We start from the raw sequence: 15,871 nt of genomic DNA, 5'->3' as shown, positions 1-15,871 counted from the left end.
TATTAGTGTGAAAAGGAGTATATAATAATTTTATTTAAAATATAGCAGATTATAGCATAAAAATTTTATTTTTGCAGTTATCTGGTATTTTTAGTACTTTTCAATTTGATAAAATTTATTTTGGTAATTCTAATGCTGATTATTTTTAAATATGAGAAAAATATTTTCATATCATGCCTTCATTTTTTTAATTTGTGGGCAGATATTTGAAAGTTTTATGACATTTAAATTTTTATAGTTATTAAAATCCCCCTTTGAGGAAGAGCCAATGTACCAGTTTTATCATAAAGATGTTCAACAAAGGGCAACACTTTGGTATTCTGCAGATGGCTCTGAATCTGAATATGAAGATGATAATTTAAGTAAGTTGTCTGACAGCGATATGCATAACCATTCAAAACCACCTGTATTACAGTCACAAATGTCTGCAATGGATTTGGTACATGGTGAAGGTGGACAGCGAACACTTTGGTGTGAAGTTCCTGAAGTAAGTTATATCTGGCACTTGTTATTTACAAGAATATATGCTTTATTCTGTTGCTAATAAGATTTGTATCTAATTGATTTCATATTAAAATAATAAGGAAATTTTCCATTTTGATTTAGTTTCTTTGCTATTGTTGTTAATGTTTTAATTGCTTTTTAACAGGATGTGATTTATTTGATTTTGTAGTTCTCCTTTTTTATCATTCATCCTGCAGTTATCTATGAAGTGATACTTTGGAATTTTAAATAATTTTGTTTGTAGCAAATTAAAATTTTTTTAAAAAATTAATTTTAATGAAATTAAAAAAAAATTAATTAACAAAAAAGGATTTGAGAGTTTTCAAGCAGTCTTTTGCAGCATTTTATGAAGGATTCCCCCCCCTAAGATGGTTAAAGAACTAAGGAAACTCTTGCATGACCTGGCTTTCCTGCAGTACATTTCAAGAACTGTGTTGCCAGTTTAACTTTAATACGAACTTTATCAGCAGAAGGCTTCAAAAAGGCAAAACAAATTTATATCATTAAAATTAAACCTGCTGAGATAAAATAAAATATTTCTTCAAATAACTAATAAAATATTAATTGTTGGAAATTTTTTTAGTTTAATATAATTTTTGTATAAATAATATTAATATTTAAAAAATAAAAAAAAAAGTATGAATTCTCTAATCTCATCCCAATTTTTAGCCTAAAAAATCATGCAATAAAGCTGATTCATAACAAAAACTGTTCTTATTTTAAAATACAAATTCTATCTAAATGCAAAATGCAAATTGTGAGAGAAAATTTCATAACATATTAACAGATTTAAAAAGAGCTCTCAAGAATGTTCAGATAAGGAAAAAACAAGAGACTCTTTTTAAGAAAGGAGACACAGATATCAATCATGCACTGTAAGAGGTCTCCTCTAGATGTATTTAAAGGTTTTGGCAGGCATTTAAGTTAACATTTGAACTCTTCCTTTTTGTTACATTGAAAAACAAAAGTCATACATTTTGGGGATGTGAATTATTTTACTTTTATCATTAAATATAATAATTTATCAACATTGTGAGGAAAAAAGAATCATGATGATTTTTTTTGTTTGTTTTATGAATTTCATGATGATTGTTATTACAATATCATTAAAATGACAATAATATTTTTTAAAGTATGTTTTTTAGAAAAATAACTTTAAAATCAAAGATTTTTATTTCCTTTTGTCATGTTTTAAAATATATTTATTTTGCTAGTTTTTGAATGTTGTGCTTTTGAAATTTCAAATTGATAATAAATGTTATGAAACACATAAAAGTACTTTTTAGTAAAAACAAAAAAGCTGCTTAATTATGCTAAAATTAATTTTAGTTGTGTAATCTTTTATTCCTCATGTTAAATGCTTTTCCTCATGTAATGTTTCAGAATATTTAATTGTGTCAGTTTTAAAGGTATTTTTCACTTTATACTTTTCTCTGAATTATTCTGAAAATTCTTCCAGTGTATATAAAGTCAGGAAGTTGGCAGACTTACATGTTGTTTAAGTGAAGTTAGATTTTCATGCAAATTGAATGAGTTTTACCATGTAAGGAAGAACTATCTGGTTTTCACCTAGTCCAGTTATATCCTGTAGCTATTTCTCATGGTCATATTTTACATCAATGAAAAAATTAATGGAACAAATAATAAGCTATAAAAACTCACATAACTTGAATGATTTTAAAGCTAGAGAACATGGAACATGCACAATATCTTTGTCATGCCTGGCATGTTTTCAAAATGAAAAATTGTGCAAAAAATAAAATTAAATAAGAATATAGGAAATGTGATATAAAATGGATTAGGGAAAAGATGGTGTTATGAAGATATATAGAAAAATTTAATGAGGGAATGTGTTCATCTCTGATCGAAATGCAATTTTACAATGATTTTCCATGCTGTGTATTCAGATTGTCCAGAGTTCCTGTAGTAAAAGAATGTGTTTATGATGAATAGTGCCTTGAAGCTGTTGGAGAGTGCTAGATGAGGGCTGCAGTAATGGAAGTTGATATCCCTATGATATCCCTAGTGCATCTAGCACCTGTTCTATTGGTTTAAAAGTCAGAGAATATCCATGTCACTCTATGCATTGGACTTTTTCACCATCAAAATAACTAGTCACTGAGGCAGCATGAGGGAGTGTTTTATTATCCATTAGAAGCAAGTTACTACCAACTGCACCCCTAAAATGTTAATATAAGGATCAATAACATCAGTTCTGTATATTTTAACATTCATAGTTGCAATGGTAAAAATACAACCATACATATTGATGTGCTGAATGGCCACACTGAGCTACACAAAAATGTGTAGGTCAGTGTAGCCATTCAAAATGACATCCATGTTATTATTTTACCATCTTTGTAATTTGAACCTTTCATGGACGTCTTCAGGCTTGTTGCCTGAGTTTAACTCCCTATGTATTGTTTTAGAATCCCTCTCTAAATAAAACTGAGACATACTCCAGTTGGAATGATTCTGCACCATTGTAATCTGGTGCATTTCACAGCTTTAGGTGGACACAAATCATGGGTTTCTTTGCATTAAGTCCTCTTTTAAGCAGCCTGTTGACTTCCTATAGCTCCTTTGATAGCTGCTTTCCTATAGGCTGATGTCAGATAGTCTGTTGTGGCGTGTTTTCAAACTTGTCCTGGTTCTTTGCTTATATCACGAGTATCTTTTTCTAGATTCTTGATTTGCTTTAGCTACATTTAGGTGTTTGCAGATCTATGTCAGTGCATTTCATGCTTCCATTCTTACATTTGCATCTATTATATACAGTATGTGAGAAACTTTCCCAACGAAATATTCCACTTTCTACACAGGAAAATTTTATCCAGCTATTTTTAAAATCCTGGAAGTTAGAATATGAAGCACTCCCTTGTACTCTTTTCAAGATGTAACAAAACAATGGATAACAAAACTTCTGCATACTTCTGTGTAGCAAAGAGCAATCCTATTGGATTACATAATAATGCTGACCTTAAACTACCAATCAACTACTTTTCATTGGATTTCACATAATAGAATTAGGATAAGACATTTTTTTGTAGTTGTTCTTTAATTTTCCATACCATTATAGCTTGTGTTTATGAAAGCATTTTCGTGATATGTGAAAAAATTTGAAGTAAAATGTATTGATGCAGTAATTTTGAATTTGAATTATGGAGATGTACTTCGTGAGACAAACAAGTCTCTTATCAGAGATTAATATGGAGCATACACAAACAAGTAGTGAAACTGCTTTATGTGTCTTAAATTTAAAAAGAAAGAGAAATCACAGGAGATACGTCTTCATCAGATGTATAGAAATGAAATATTATATCTGTCATTGCAGAATGACTATTATGCAATTTCAAAATGTTTAACTATATAAAGTTAAGAAATACAGTCAAAAGTCTTTAATCCGGACGTCCATAATCTGGAATGATCTATAATCCGGACCTCAAAGCTACAAACTTTCTGCGCATAATACATTTATGCATGCGCGTTTAATGTATAACGGACGGTATAAGCTAAGCTAAAATTATCTAATTATCTATTTTAGTATTTTCTTTATAACCTAGTCTTTTGGGAAGAAAATCAGGGCTGATAGAAATCAGGACATTACAGAATAAACTCAAAAGATGAGCATATTTTTCTGGGGAAAAAATTCTTTAATTCAGTGATGTCTGGTAATCATATCCTTACAAAATGTAATGAAAAAAAAATTAATGTGCATTATTTAACATTAACATTTGGGTATTCTCTCCATAGGTGATCTACCTTACTTAACTGTATAGTTACTTTATGGATTAATAGATGGCGTCACTAACATTGTTTTTTAACATTTTTTTCTTCTGCCATTTTATTTAAAATTTGCATGATCAAATTTATTATTATTTGATATTAATTAATTTTTTATGTTTTGCAGAAAATTTATTTCTTTACTGTGTTTTATGCTGCGTATGAAGAAACTTTCAGTATGCGAATAAAAGGGTGAAATATTTTTTTCTTTAATTAGATTAGCTGGTTTAAATATTTCAATGAATTACTCAATATTAATATAACTAAAGGTGAGCCACTAAATATTATGAATATAGGTTATGTAAAGAATTTTGTGCATATAGTGAATGAAATAAATGAGAGTTAAGACAAAATACACCCGATTTTCTACTGTTATATTTAGTTGTTTCAAAATCTATGTGCAAACAATTTGTTGTAAGCAGAGTATTGAAAAAGAGAGTTAGTGGATTTAAGAGAGATAAATTAAACACTATTGCTGCTTAAGATAGCAATTGTTTCATTTGCTTCTTTTTTCAAATCTTTATAATGTAAACGTGAAAGTTATTTGAGAGTAAATTGATAACAAAGATTCGAAGACAGCATTTTAAAAACTCTTTGCAAATTCAATCAAAAATTGCATGTGAAAGAAATGATAAACAGAAACATTGCTTTTACAAACAAAATAGTCTGAAAAAGATGTGGCGCCATCTAGTATAAAACTGATTAACTAACTAACGGAAATCGGTAGATTGCCAATTGGGACAGTACCTACATTTGATCAATTATTGATGTTTTAATAAATTTCATTTTGAGCTAAAACACATTGCTTAAATTTGTTAATTACTTGTGATATAGTATCTAATATATATATTGTTATGTGCTACATTGAGATTTTGGTCAGATCATACTGTGTATAAAAAATTTTTCAAAATCTGTGCAACTTTTATACTTTTTGTTAGGTTGTAAAGAGTGGAATTTTGAAAACAATATCACCAAATGACAGAAAAATCCAAGAAGCTATGTTTGAAGTCATTACATCTGAAGCATCTTATCTTAAGAGCCTGAATTTTCTAATTGAGCATTTTGTACAATGTCCAGAATTCAGTGGAGACTTCACAGAGAAACATGTACTAGACAAAAGAGAAAAGCACGTCTTGTTTTCTGACATTCAGCCAGTTCGAGATGTCAGCGCACAGTATGATATTTTTAGATTTTGCACTGAACTTCCTATCTATAAAATTTCAGTTTATTTTAGGAAAAATAAGGAAAGGTGATTTCAGAAAAGGTCATTTTACTCCAGAAGATTAGCAAAACTTAGGAGTTAAATTTACTGCGTAGTGTATTTTTATGGAAACTGACAGACAGTAGCATAACAGTTATTTAAATATGAAAATAATCTAACTGCTACAATAGAAATTTTAAGAAATAAAATCAAAAATCCAATATTTGCTGGTTTATTTGATATTCATAAAGAATTCAATATTTTAAAAATCTTAGAAATTCTCTTAAAATTCATGAAAATAATTATAGAAAGTTACTGCCCTAGCCATGCTTCAAATTAGATTTGAAACATTAATGAAATAAGTGGTATATAAATTACAAATATGCATTAAGTCTGAAAAAAATTGATGTGAAATAATGTAATAGTTCAAAGATGTCTCTTCATGTATCTCTAAAATTTTGTCTTCGTGCAGTCCTCCAAAATTTGTGCAGCTTTTCCAACCATGAACATAAGTAAGCATTTGCAATTCAGATCAATCTTTTTATTGTTCATGCATTACCTTGTTGTAAAATATGTTTCATCATACCTTGACACTCTACAGCATAAACTCAACTGCATACAAAGATAACAAATATTGTATTATATATAATATTAAGTATTGTTTAAAACTAACTTATTACAATCATTAACTTCTATCTCTTAAAAGACAGAACGTGCTTAATTTTAATAGAAATAACAATACTAAACCTACCTTTGTCATTCTGAGGCATCTGTATATGAAATATGTTGAATTAGATTCTAAAGTAAGTAATCCACAGAATGAAAAGGCCTTATGAAGGTGAACAAACACTATAATATATTTAAACATAACACTTATAACAAAGTGTGAAATTTTTCATAGCAAGTCCTTGGTTTTCTGCTTTAACGTATTTTTCACAGCTACCTTTAATACTCAAAGTATTTAAATTCCAGAGATCTTCGATTTTTGCATTACTTACATGAAGTGTCAACACTAATGTTGAACTATATGTAGATGTGTCCTTTGCTTCAGATTTATCCATTACTGTCTGTCCTAAGAATGTATGAACTGCAACTAAATGGTCTAAAAGATGTTTTATATTTTATGTTAATAATTTTCCTGTATAATCAGCTCCAATGAGCAAATGAATTTTGTAAGAATTATTTTCATATAAATAGAATTTATCATTTATAGTGGCAAAACATCTTAAATTACCAAGAACTTTTAATTGGTTCAACAAATGAGAATCATTTAATTTAGTAGTATAGGCACTGTTGTGTATGCAGGGTTGCCACGCTACCTGGAAAACCGGGAGAACCGGGAAAAGTCAGGGAATTCGAAAATTGACCAAAAAATTCAGGGAAAAGTCAGGGAATTTAAGTATTTTTGTCAAAATCTGGAAAAGTCTGGGAAGTTCATACAATGATCCCGCCAAAAAAAAGCGATTTTTGCGCCGACGTCGGAAGAGATAACTTTTTTGGCGAATTGCGTATCACGTGAGTGTCATTCGGGCAGCTGGCATAGAGCCAATTTTCGCAGCTCCAATTTGATTGTCTTTTAGAAAGGCAAAGCAAGTTTCCCGCAACTTTTGGTTTCCAGTATTCTCGAGAATAACATGTGCAGTGCATGAACTAAAGAAAGTACCTGTTCTCGTATAAAACAAAATTATACGAGAACAAAATGGGTTTAATCTTAGTATACGGTACCATGGAGGTTAGAATCAAAGAATATGTATTGTAAAGAAGGAAAACCTCTCTGCAACAGACGTGGCTCCGTTCCATCATAGAGGGAAACAGCTGTGCATGCGTGATATATCTGCTGCCAAAGCTCGAAACCGGTGTGGAAGTTCGAAGGTCACGTTATCAAGAGTTCATTAAATGAATATCCTTTAAAATTTCTTTAACCACTTGCGCTAAAAAGACGTGCTACGCACGTCGAGATGTTTTTGTCTCAAACTGCGAGCGACGTGAACACCACGTCGATAAGCATTTATCGCAAAAATGAAAATAACATGGTGCACACGTCGCCTAACAACGAGATTGTTTATTTTTCGAGTTACAGCTCTGGATTGCACTCGCAGATGCGGAGCGGCGTAAATGAGACAGACACTTTACCGCTTGCTATCTTGTAGCGCACGGCACCGCAACCGTGAAGTTTAGTCTTAGCGCAAGTGGTTAAACTCTAAAGGAAAAGAAAATATTTTTTGGCGCAAGTAAATTAATTCATGGGTTAGTAATTTTCAGGGGGGGGGAAACTACGAACATCCGTTTTTAAAATTATTGCGACAAATCTAAGAAGAAACGTCCTTTGATAAAACCTTTCTTTCCTTTTATAAATTTCCTTTTCGCAATAATTTAAAAACGGATTTTCGTAGCTTTCTTTTTGTCAAAGAACGTTTCTTCTTAACACGTTTCTCAATTTCCGGTACACATCGCGGAGAGGGAAATTCTGGCCGCCAGGTTCCGTCGCCAAATCCCTTGGCATATTTTCCCTCCGCATTCTAGCAGCGTAATAGCGTTTTACTTGTATGGAACCTTTTCTTCTTTACATAGACCACAGAATCAGAGATTCTTTGCATAGACGTTCTTTGGTTAGAATAATCTCCAGGTATGGTACAATGGGATTTGGCGACATGATGATGCGCAATAAACGGGTCATTTTGGTCTTGGCGACAATTTTCAAAATCGTGCCAAAGCCTTACCGTATACTAGAATTTTATCGCAAAATCTTTTTAAACTTTTTTTTTCTTTTTAATACCTTGCCATTTTGCAGTAAAATAAAAAAATAGTAATCTGTCATCTAGGCTAACCATGTAATATAACTATATTCGCTAAAATATCGTTGATTATTCTAATTCAATTTTTAAGTAATTATCTTTATTTTTATGTTATTCGTATAATTTAATGATGCTTCTTCCCTCTAAATTTATTTATTATTAGTAAATAATATTTCCAAATTTCAGGAAATTTTCTCTGGCATAATCTTGAAATTAATTCTAGCAGTATGATTACATACCATCACGAAATTTAATGCACATATTTTTTCCTTATGTATGCTGCGAAATAAATATAAAATACCTCAATTTATTAAAATAGATTTCTTTCTTTCGTTTAGCTGCAGAATGTCTGCAAAAAAAGCCTTATTTTATTCCAGATTGGGAAGATTCTAATCTCAATCTTCAATGGAGAAAACAACAACTATTATAATTTTAATTTGTGTTTTCAAGTGTTAAGGTGCTTTTTAAGAACATACCTCACACAAATTAAATTTACCTAAAATCTAACCTAACTATTTAGCATTGCATCGTGATTTATAAGGACCGGATTAGCCTCGTGTTGAATTGGTGATGATCATGAGTAATAATTAAATAAAACGTACATTTGTTATCCAATTTATATATCTTAAATTTTATTAAGTTTCTTAAGTGGAAAAGTAAACAAAATTATCAAACAAAGTATACCAAAAATAATTAAGAATAAATGTCCTTTGGGATTTATTGAATAATTAAAGTGAATTTGCTACACAATACAAGTAATACCATAATTAATTTACCTCTTAGCATAGCCAAAGTACATTACGCGAATAGACTGGAATTTTCTTGAAACACACCTGGAAAACCTGGAAAAGTCAGGGAATTTCATTCTCCTGTTTGAGTGGCAACCCTGTGTATGGGACTGCACAGCAAATGACCCATTAATGTGCCTCTATTTATCAAGCGTCATGTCAACTACACTTACAGTTAGTCCCAGAACATTGAGATTGGACCATGGATAAGTGGAAGACAGTTGCCTGTTCGAATTAATCATGATTTCTCATTCAGCACATTAATAGTCATGTCAGAGTGCGCCGTCTCCTAGGTATACCCTGACATGACTATCAATAGGTCATGTCAGGGTACGCCTGCAAGACAGCCTGTATAAGATCTACTGTATTGTTTGCTCGCCCCCTATACAATAGATCCTTCACAGGCTGGTGGTAGCAGTATTATGCTTTGTGAGATGTTCTCATGCGCAACTCTGGAACTGTTAGTTGTGGTAAAACAAACCATGAAAGCTGTAGAATCTCTGAACATAACTGCAGATTAGGTGCACCTTTACATGACATTTGTCTTCCCAAATGAAAATGGAATTTTCCAGCAGGACAATGCCTCATGTCACAAGGCTCGAATTCTGTTGAAGTGGTTGAGGAGCATAAGGATGAATTCCAGTTAATATCCTGGGCATCTGACTCGTTGGATTATAACGCAATAGAGTACATTTGGGATATCATGGAACAGCAGCTCAGAGCTCAAACATCACCATATTCTCAACTTTACATGACCACCGCTTAGACATTTGATACAACCTATCTCCAGTCATCTAGCAAGAACTTGGGGCATCCATGCCAAGGCGAGTTGCAACTGTTTTGTTGGCTAAAGATCATACAATGCGTTATTGAGTAGCTGGTCTTAATGTTTTAGCTCTTCAGTTTATCTCTCTATAAAATTTTGAAATTGTTAAGTAATTTCGCATAAAATGTTTGCAGATGATTTACATTCAAATCAAGTATAAATTGGGAAAGTTGGGAGAATTATTCTTTTGATTCAGACACTGCAAATATTTGCTTGCTCTGAATCTCCACATTACTGTTTTTTTCTCAGTATTGTTTTGCAAGTTTTAGTCCTTTATCGAAACTTTTGGGATCTAATAATAACTCTTTTGTTTCAGTATCTACCAATTTATTAGTAATTACTTCTGTTTTTACAATTTGGTGCTTAAGTTGTAGAGCAAAGTTTAGTAACTGATCTTCTTAATATTGATTCTTTTTGTTTATACAATGGTTAAAGTTCAGTGGCCATTTTACTTATTTTACTATGTATTTATATGTATAATCCCCAAGTTCAGTACTAATATGATTTTCAAATATATTCTAAGCAAATTATATCATATCACAAAATACAGATTCACAATCTCGGCAGGATTGCCATTTTAAAAAATAAAAATGGTTGGTTTTGTTTAGGTGGGTTTGGTTTGTTTAATTATGGCAAAGCATTTGAGGGCTATATGTTATGATCTTGAGGGAAACTTGTTAAAAGAAGAGTAGAAACCACCGTCTCTGCCTAACCTCACACATCACATGGCCTTTTCATTAGAAACCTGTCTATAGGTAGGTGTTTTCTAATAGATTCAGGAAGTGATTCCAATTAAATTTTCACCAATAAATCTGAACTGAAGGCACCAGTACTCCAAACTTTTCATTTCACCAGTGGAACATCCATTAGTGTTTATGATCATAAAACAATTACTGTCAATTTTGGTGTAACATGCAATTTTTTACACACTTTATATATGTATATATATATATATATATATATATATGTAATGTTACATGCTCATTCATAGTTTCAGATTTTTTATATCTCTTCAACTTATCTCTTGATTTACACAATAAGTTTGTGATTGATTTAACAAAAAATTTTAAAGTATCTGCCAAATTAAATACCTGTAATATTTTTTCTGTAAAATCAGCTTGTTTAAATATTGTATTTGGTAAATTATTGTTACAATATCCTGATGTTACTAAATTACCCGATGCCGACCAACTTATGAAACATGATACTGTGCATTTTATAAATACTAAAGGTCCTCTAGTTGCTGCTAAACGCAAACGGTTAGCTCCTGACCATCTTAAAATTGTTAAAGCTGAATTTTGGCACATGATTCAACTTGACCATATGAGATCTTCGATAAGCTCCTATTCTTACCTTTGTACATGGTACCTAAGAAAGGGTCTGTTGAATGGAGGAGACCTGTAGGCAACTATCACTCTTTTAATGCACAGACTGTCAAAGAAAAGTAACCCATGCATAGTTGGTTTTACCTCAGAACAGCATGGTAAGCACATGTTTAATCATATTGATCTTATCAGTTCGTATCACCGAATTCCCATATATCCAGATGATGTACATAAAACAGCTATACATACTCCCATTGGTCTGTTTGAACGTTTGAGAATGCAGTTTGGTCTTTGTAATGGTTCCACAACTTTTCAACATTTATTGATGAGCTCACTAGGGACTTCCTATTTGTTTATGCATTTGTTGATGATTTACTTGTGTTATCTAATAATGAACATGAACACTTAGAGCATTTAAGCCTACTATTTTCTAAACTTCATGAATATGGTTTGTGTATAAAAGTTGAGAAAGACCAAATTGGCCAATTTACCATAGACTTTCTAGGATTTAAATTATTGGGTGAAGGAATTGAACCCATTCTTGATCACGTAAAATGCATCCTAGATTTTTCCTCAACCGCAGACCTTCACTCACTTGTGCCAATTCTTGGGTTTCTTTAATTTTTATAGACGCTATACAATTTTATAAACAACAATGGGCACCTACAGCTTTCTACTCAGCTGAACTAAGTAAATCTAAAAAGTTATTTTCTCATGACTGTGAACTCTATGCTATGTTCTCTTCAGGGAAAAAAAATGTATATGCTTGAAGGAAGGAATTTTATCTTCTACATTGATAAGAAACTCCTTAAATTTGCATTCCAGCTACATCCTGACAAATGCAGTTCTCGCCAATAACATCATTTGGATTTTGTCTCCCAGTTTACCACTGATATTGAATATACTAAAGGCTTTAGTGGCATTTTCGCTGATGCACTATCACAAATTGAGATAAATAACATTTCATATACTGTGTCAATTTTCAAAAACCCGCTGCTGCTCAATCAAACAATGAAGAACTTCAAAAACTTTTAGCATCCAATACCTCCTCTTTAAAAACACATATTTCTCTCTCGGGGACATTGATCTGTATTACAGTATGTCCGCAAAACATCCCCATCCTTTTGTTTCCCAGTGTATGAGATTAACAGTTTTCAAAATCTTTTTCATTTTATTACATTTTTTATTTCATCCCAGTATTTCAGCCTTCTTCGATTTAATTGCTAAAGGTTTTGTATGCAGAGGCATGCCCTCCCCCCCAAAAAATTTAATCTTTTGTGTGCAGCTCACATGTACCTAAGAAACGAGCTAAAATCACTGAACATACCAAATTTCGTATTGGCACATTTGCTGAACTAGATGCTCATTTTGCCCACATAGATGTAGATTTTATAGGCCCTGTCTCTCCATCTAATATCATAGACTGATTCACAAGATGGCCAAAAGCTGTTCCAGCAATCGACATGACTGTGGAAACAGCATCTTGTGCCATAATACATTGCTGGATAGCCAGATTTTGATGCCCAGTCACAGGAGTCAGGGTAAAAATTTTGAATAAGTGCAACAGGATTCGAACCTCTGCATACCACTTCTAGTGAAATGGAATTATTGAACACTTCCATTGGCATCTTAAAACTGCTCTTAATGCACATAATACAGTGCAATGGACAGAAACTCTCCCTCTTGTTTTCTTAGGCATATGTTGAGCCGTTAAGGAGGCTGTCAAAGCAACTTCTCAGTTTGTTTATAACAACCTTTCATGCTGGTCATAAAATGTTCATAAATCCCTCATTAAAAACTTGTTCTCATAAATTTTTAAGATCTGATAAAGTTAATCCTCCACTGATACCACCTTTTGCTGGACCTCGTTTAGTCATTGACAGAAATGATGAGAATTTTATTATTGATGTAAATAGAAAACATACTATACTTTCAATTGATCACATAAAGCCTGCTTATCACCTGTCAGATGATATTACTCATTTCCCATCTTTACCTTTTACTGTTTCAGCTCCCTTCTTACAATGCTTTAATCAAACATCTACCGCTAAAAGTGAACATAAGGTTTGATTTTCTGAAGCATTTAGTCACAGACTACATTCCTTAAGTGCAAACTTGTACTATATATAATGTTTTGTATTACGCACATGTTCCTACTGCACCTATGATCATGTATATAAACTTATTACATTGTATTTCATTTTCTGTATTTCACTAATTTTGTGTTATATCGCCATTTTCTGTATATATTGTAAATATTTATTATCATTTGTAATCATGACTTCATACTCTGTAGTATTTCATTCATGCGAGTGAGAAATGTACCATATCGGCCAATCAGCAAGAGGTCCACATACCGTGTGTATGTTTTTCTGTCATAACTTCTGTCTTCCATCAGATTCATTTCTGACAGGTCCGCTGAGAGTGAGGGGGTGCTACAGTGCTCCTGTAAGAATTTCATTTCTGTATGTGGAATAAATTATATTTTTATACCTATTGCAGTACCATGCTGCTTCATTAAAATATGACATTCAGATCAAACAACACATGCCTTCAACATTAATAACAAGACACAAAATTCATCTTAATATTGAGATTTTTCCCCCCTGTTGCCTATACACATGATTAGTCTTTACATCTACAGAATTTTCTAAAGTAGACGAAAACACTTGTTAGAAGAAATTTGAGGTTTAGCATGCTTCTTACATATGCTAATTTTGCAATAAGTTTTAAAGCTGTGTTTAACAATGTGTATTTTAAGAGGTTCTAAAGATGCATGAGCAAATTGCAACTGAAGAAACAGATATTTCAGATCCACATCCATCAGAAAAGCATATGACAGTTGCAAGTTTAGCAAATCTCAGTTGAACTATAAAAAAGGTTAAAAATTTCAAAGATCATATACAAGGCTAAAGTAAAAAAATATTACCTTGCTGTGAAGAAATTTTACATTTTAAAAATATATCAGGGAGTCATCAGACAAGTATATTAATTTTTACGAAGCCATCAGCATTGTAATAATGCTTAAAGTAAATAAGTAACACATTTATTTTAATTATTTCCCATACATATATATAGTAAATATATTATTGTTTTGTAATTATATATATATATATATAAAGGAAGAAAGGAGAACAAACTAAAAAAGACCTGTGTGGACAAGAATTTTGCACATTGAGCTGCAAAATTTGAAAACAAAGTAAAAAGGAAATTCTTCAGGCTATTGCTTAAAAGTAAATGAGATGCTGTGGTTCTGTGTAAAATTTTTTAACACTATGCAAAATTAAATTGTAATGCAAAAAGTTAAAATATAAGAAGTATGAAATACTAAACACGAAAAACTGACAAATAAAAAGTGAATGTAAAACTCATAAGCTAAAAAATGTTGATGAAAGTTTAAACAATCCTAAAACATTTTAAAATTACAACAAAAATTATTTAAAACAGAAGTAAAATTTCAAAGAAGCAGTAAATGGTAAATTAGCCTAATTCGAATCTCATTACGGACTTATCAAAAGAAAATGCACAATGACTTTCGTCGAAAAGAAGAATTGAGACTGAACACAAAAAAACTTTTTGAGTATTAAACAGACAAATACCTAATATAACTTAAGTCTCAATTTTTCTGGTTCATTTCCTGACGCGTCCGCTGGTTAAAAGTAAATGAGAAACACATTAATGGTGCAAGGAAAAAACTATACAAACTAGCCTGGTGAGACAAATGTACAGAATAAAAGAAATAGAAAATTGCTTTTAGTCAACATATACATTAATTTTAAGGGAGTACCTACTGAGCTTGAAGAGTTAAAACTTTGTTATATTTATATGCAAAATTGAATCCCGGTTTACACAAATCTGACTTATGGGCTTTATATTAGACCCACCTATCATATGATTTCAGAAAATTATTGTATTGCATGCAGTTTTAGATAACCATAGTTAGCCTTGAAACATTATTACCTATGACTTGAGAAGGCCCTTTTTTCTTTTTTAAATCTCCCAAATGTTGTACAAGGATTTAATTTATGTAAATTTCAAAACAATGATGCTTCAGTTTCTGCTTTATTTAATTTATATAAATTGCAGAATAACGGTGCTTCCAGTTTCTGTTTTATTGAACTGTGCTTTTCTCATATGCACATTTAACCTCATGATAAAGGAGAGTAAAGTCATTTTTACATGTACTGATTATGAAAGATCTTGCAAATTAGGCTAGTATAATTAAGACAATCTGCTAAGTAATTTCATGTCATTTGATTAAAAAATTTGTAAGAGATTAAAAACTCTACATCAGATTTTAATTTTGGGGAGGATTTTTTTATAATTCTATATATAGTGTTATTTAGCATGCATTGCTCAGAATAAGAGAGCTTTAGATTTCACATTAAAGAGCATAAAGCTTATCTGTCAGAATAGAAAAAATTAATAAATTTTCTATTATGAGTCATATTATTGCTATATTAATCATTTTTTTAAACATTTTTGAGTGATAAAATCATTTAAAAAGCTTCTGTATGTATGTTAGATATATGTGCAGACTTAAACAATTGATTAAAATTTACTGGCATTAAATAATGGTTATTAATGTCAGTTCTTTTCCTTTGAAAGTTTGAAAGCTTTTATTTTGTAATTTTTTGTTTCTTTGACAT

At 31.3% G+C, this 15,871-nt stretch overlaps 1 protein-coding gene across 6 annotated transcripts in view; it reads left to right on the top strand.

Annotated features, from left to right (window-relative positions):
* Positions 1-15,871, top strand: part of LOC118182260 (uncharacterized) — a 148,844-nt gene that overhangs the window by 107,221 nt on the left and 25,752 nt on the right. For 5 of the 6 annotated variants that reach the window (XM_035351582.2, XM_035351591.2, XM_035351598.2 and 2 more), the window contains exons 8-9: positions 239-487; positions 5,226-5,461. In XM_035351582.2, coding sequence (XP_035207473.1) covers positions 239-487; positions 5,226-5,461 — 485 coding nt within the window. Of the gene's footprint in view, positions 1-238; positions 488-4,414; positions 4,480-5,225; positions 5,462-15,871 lie in introns of all 6 variants that reach the window. The other variant, XM_035351621.2, reaches the window with a different exon arrangement.

Source organism: Stegodyphus dumicola, chromosome 1, assembly GCF_044657685.1.
Source record: "Stegodyphus dumicola isolate Sdum_Otavi_A_Nest chromosome 1, ASM4465768v1".
Lineage (NCBI taxonomy): Eukaryota > Metazoa > Arthropoda > Arachnida > Araneae > Eresidae > Stegodyphus > Stegodyphus dumicola.
The sequence above is the reverse complement of the archived record's forward strand: the minus strand, read 5'-3'. Positions and strand labels throughout refer to the sequence as shown.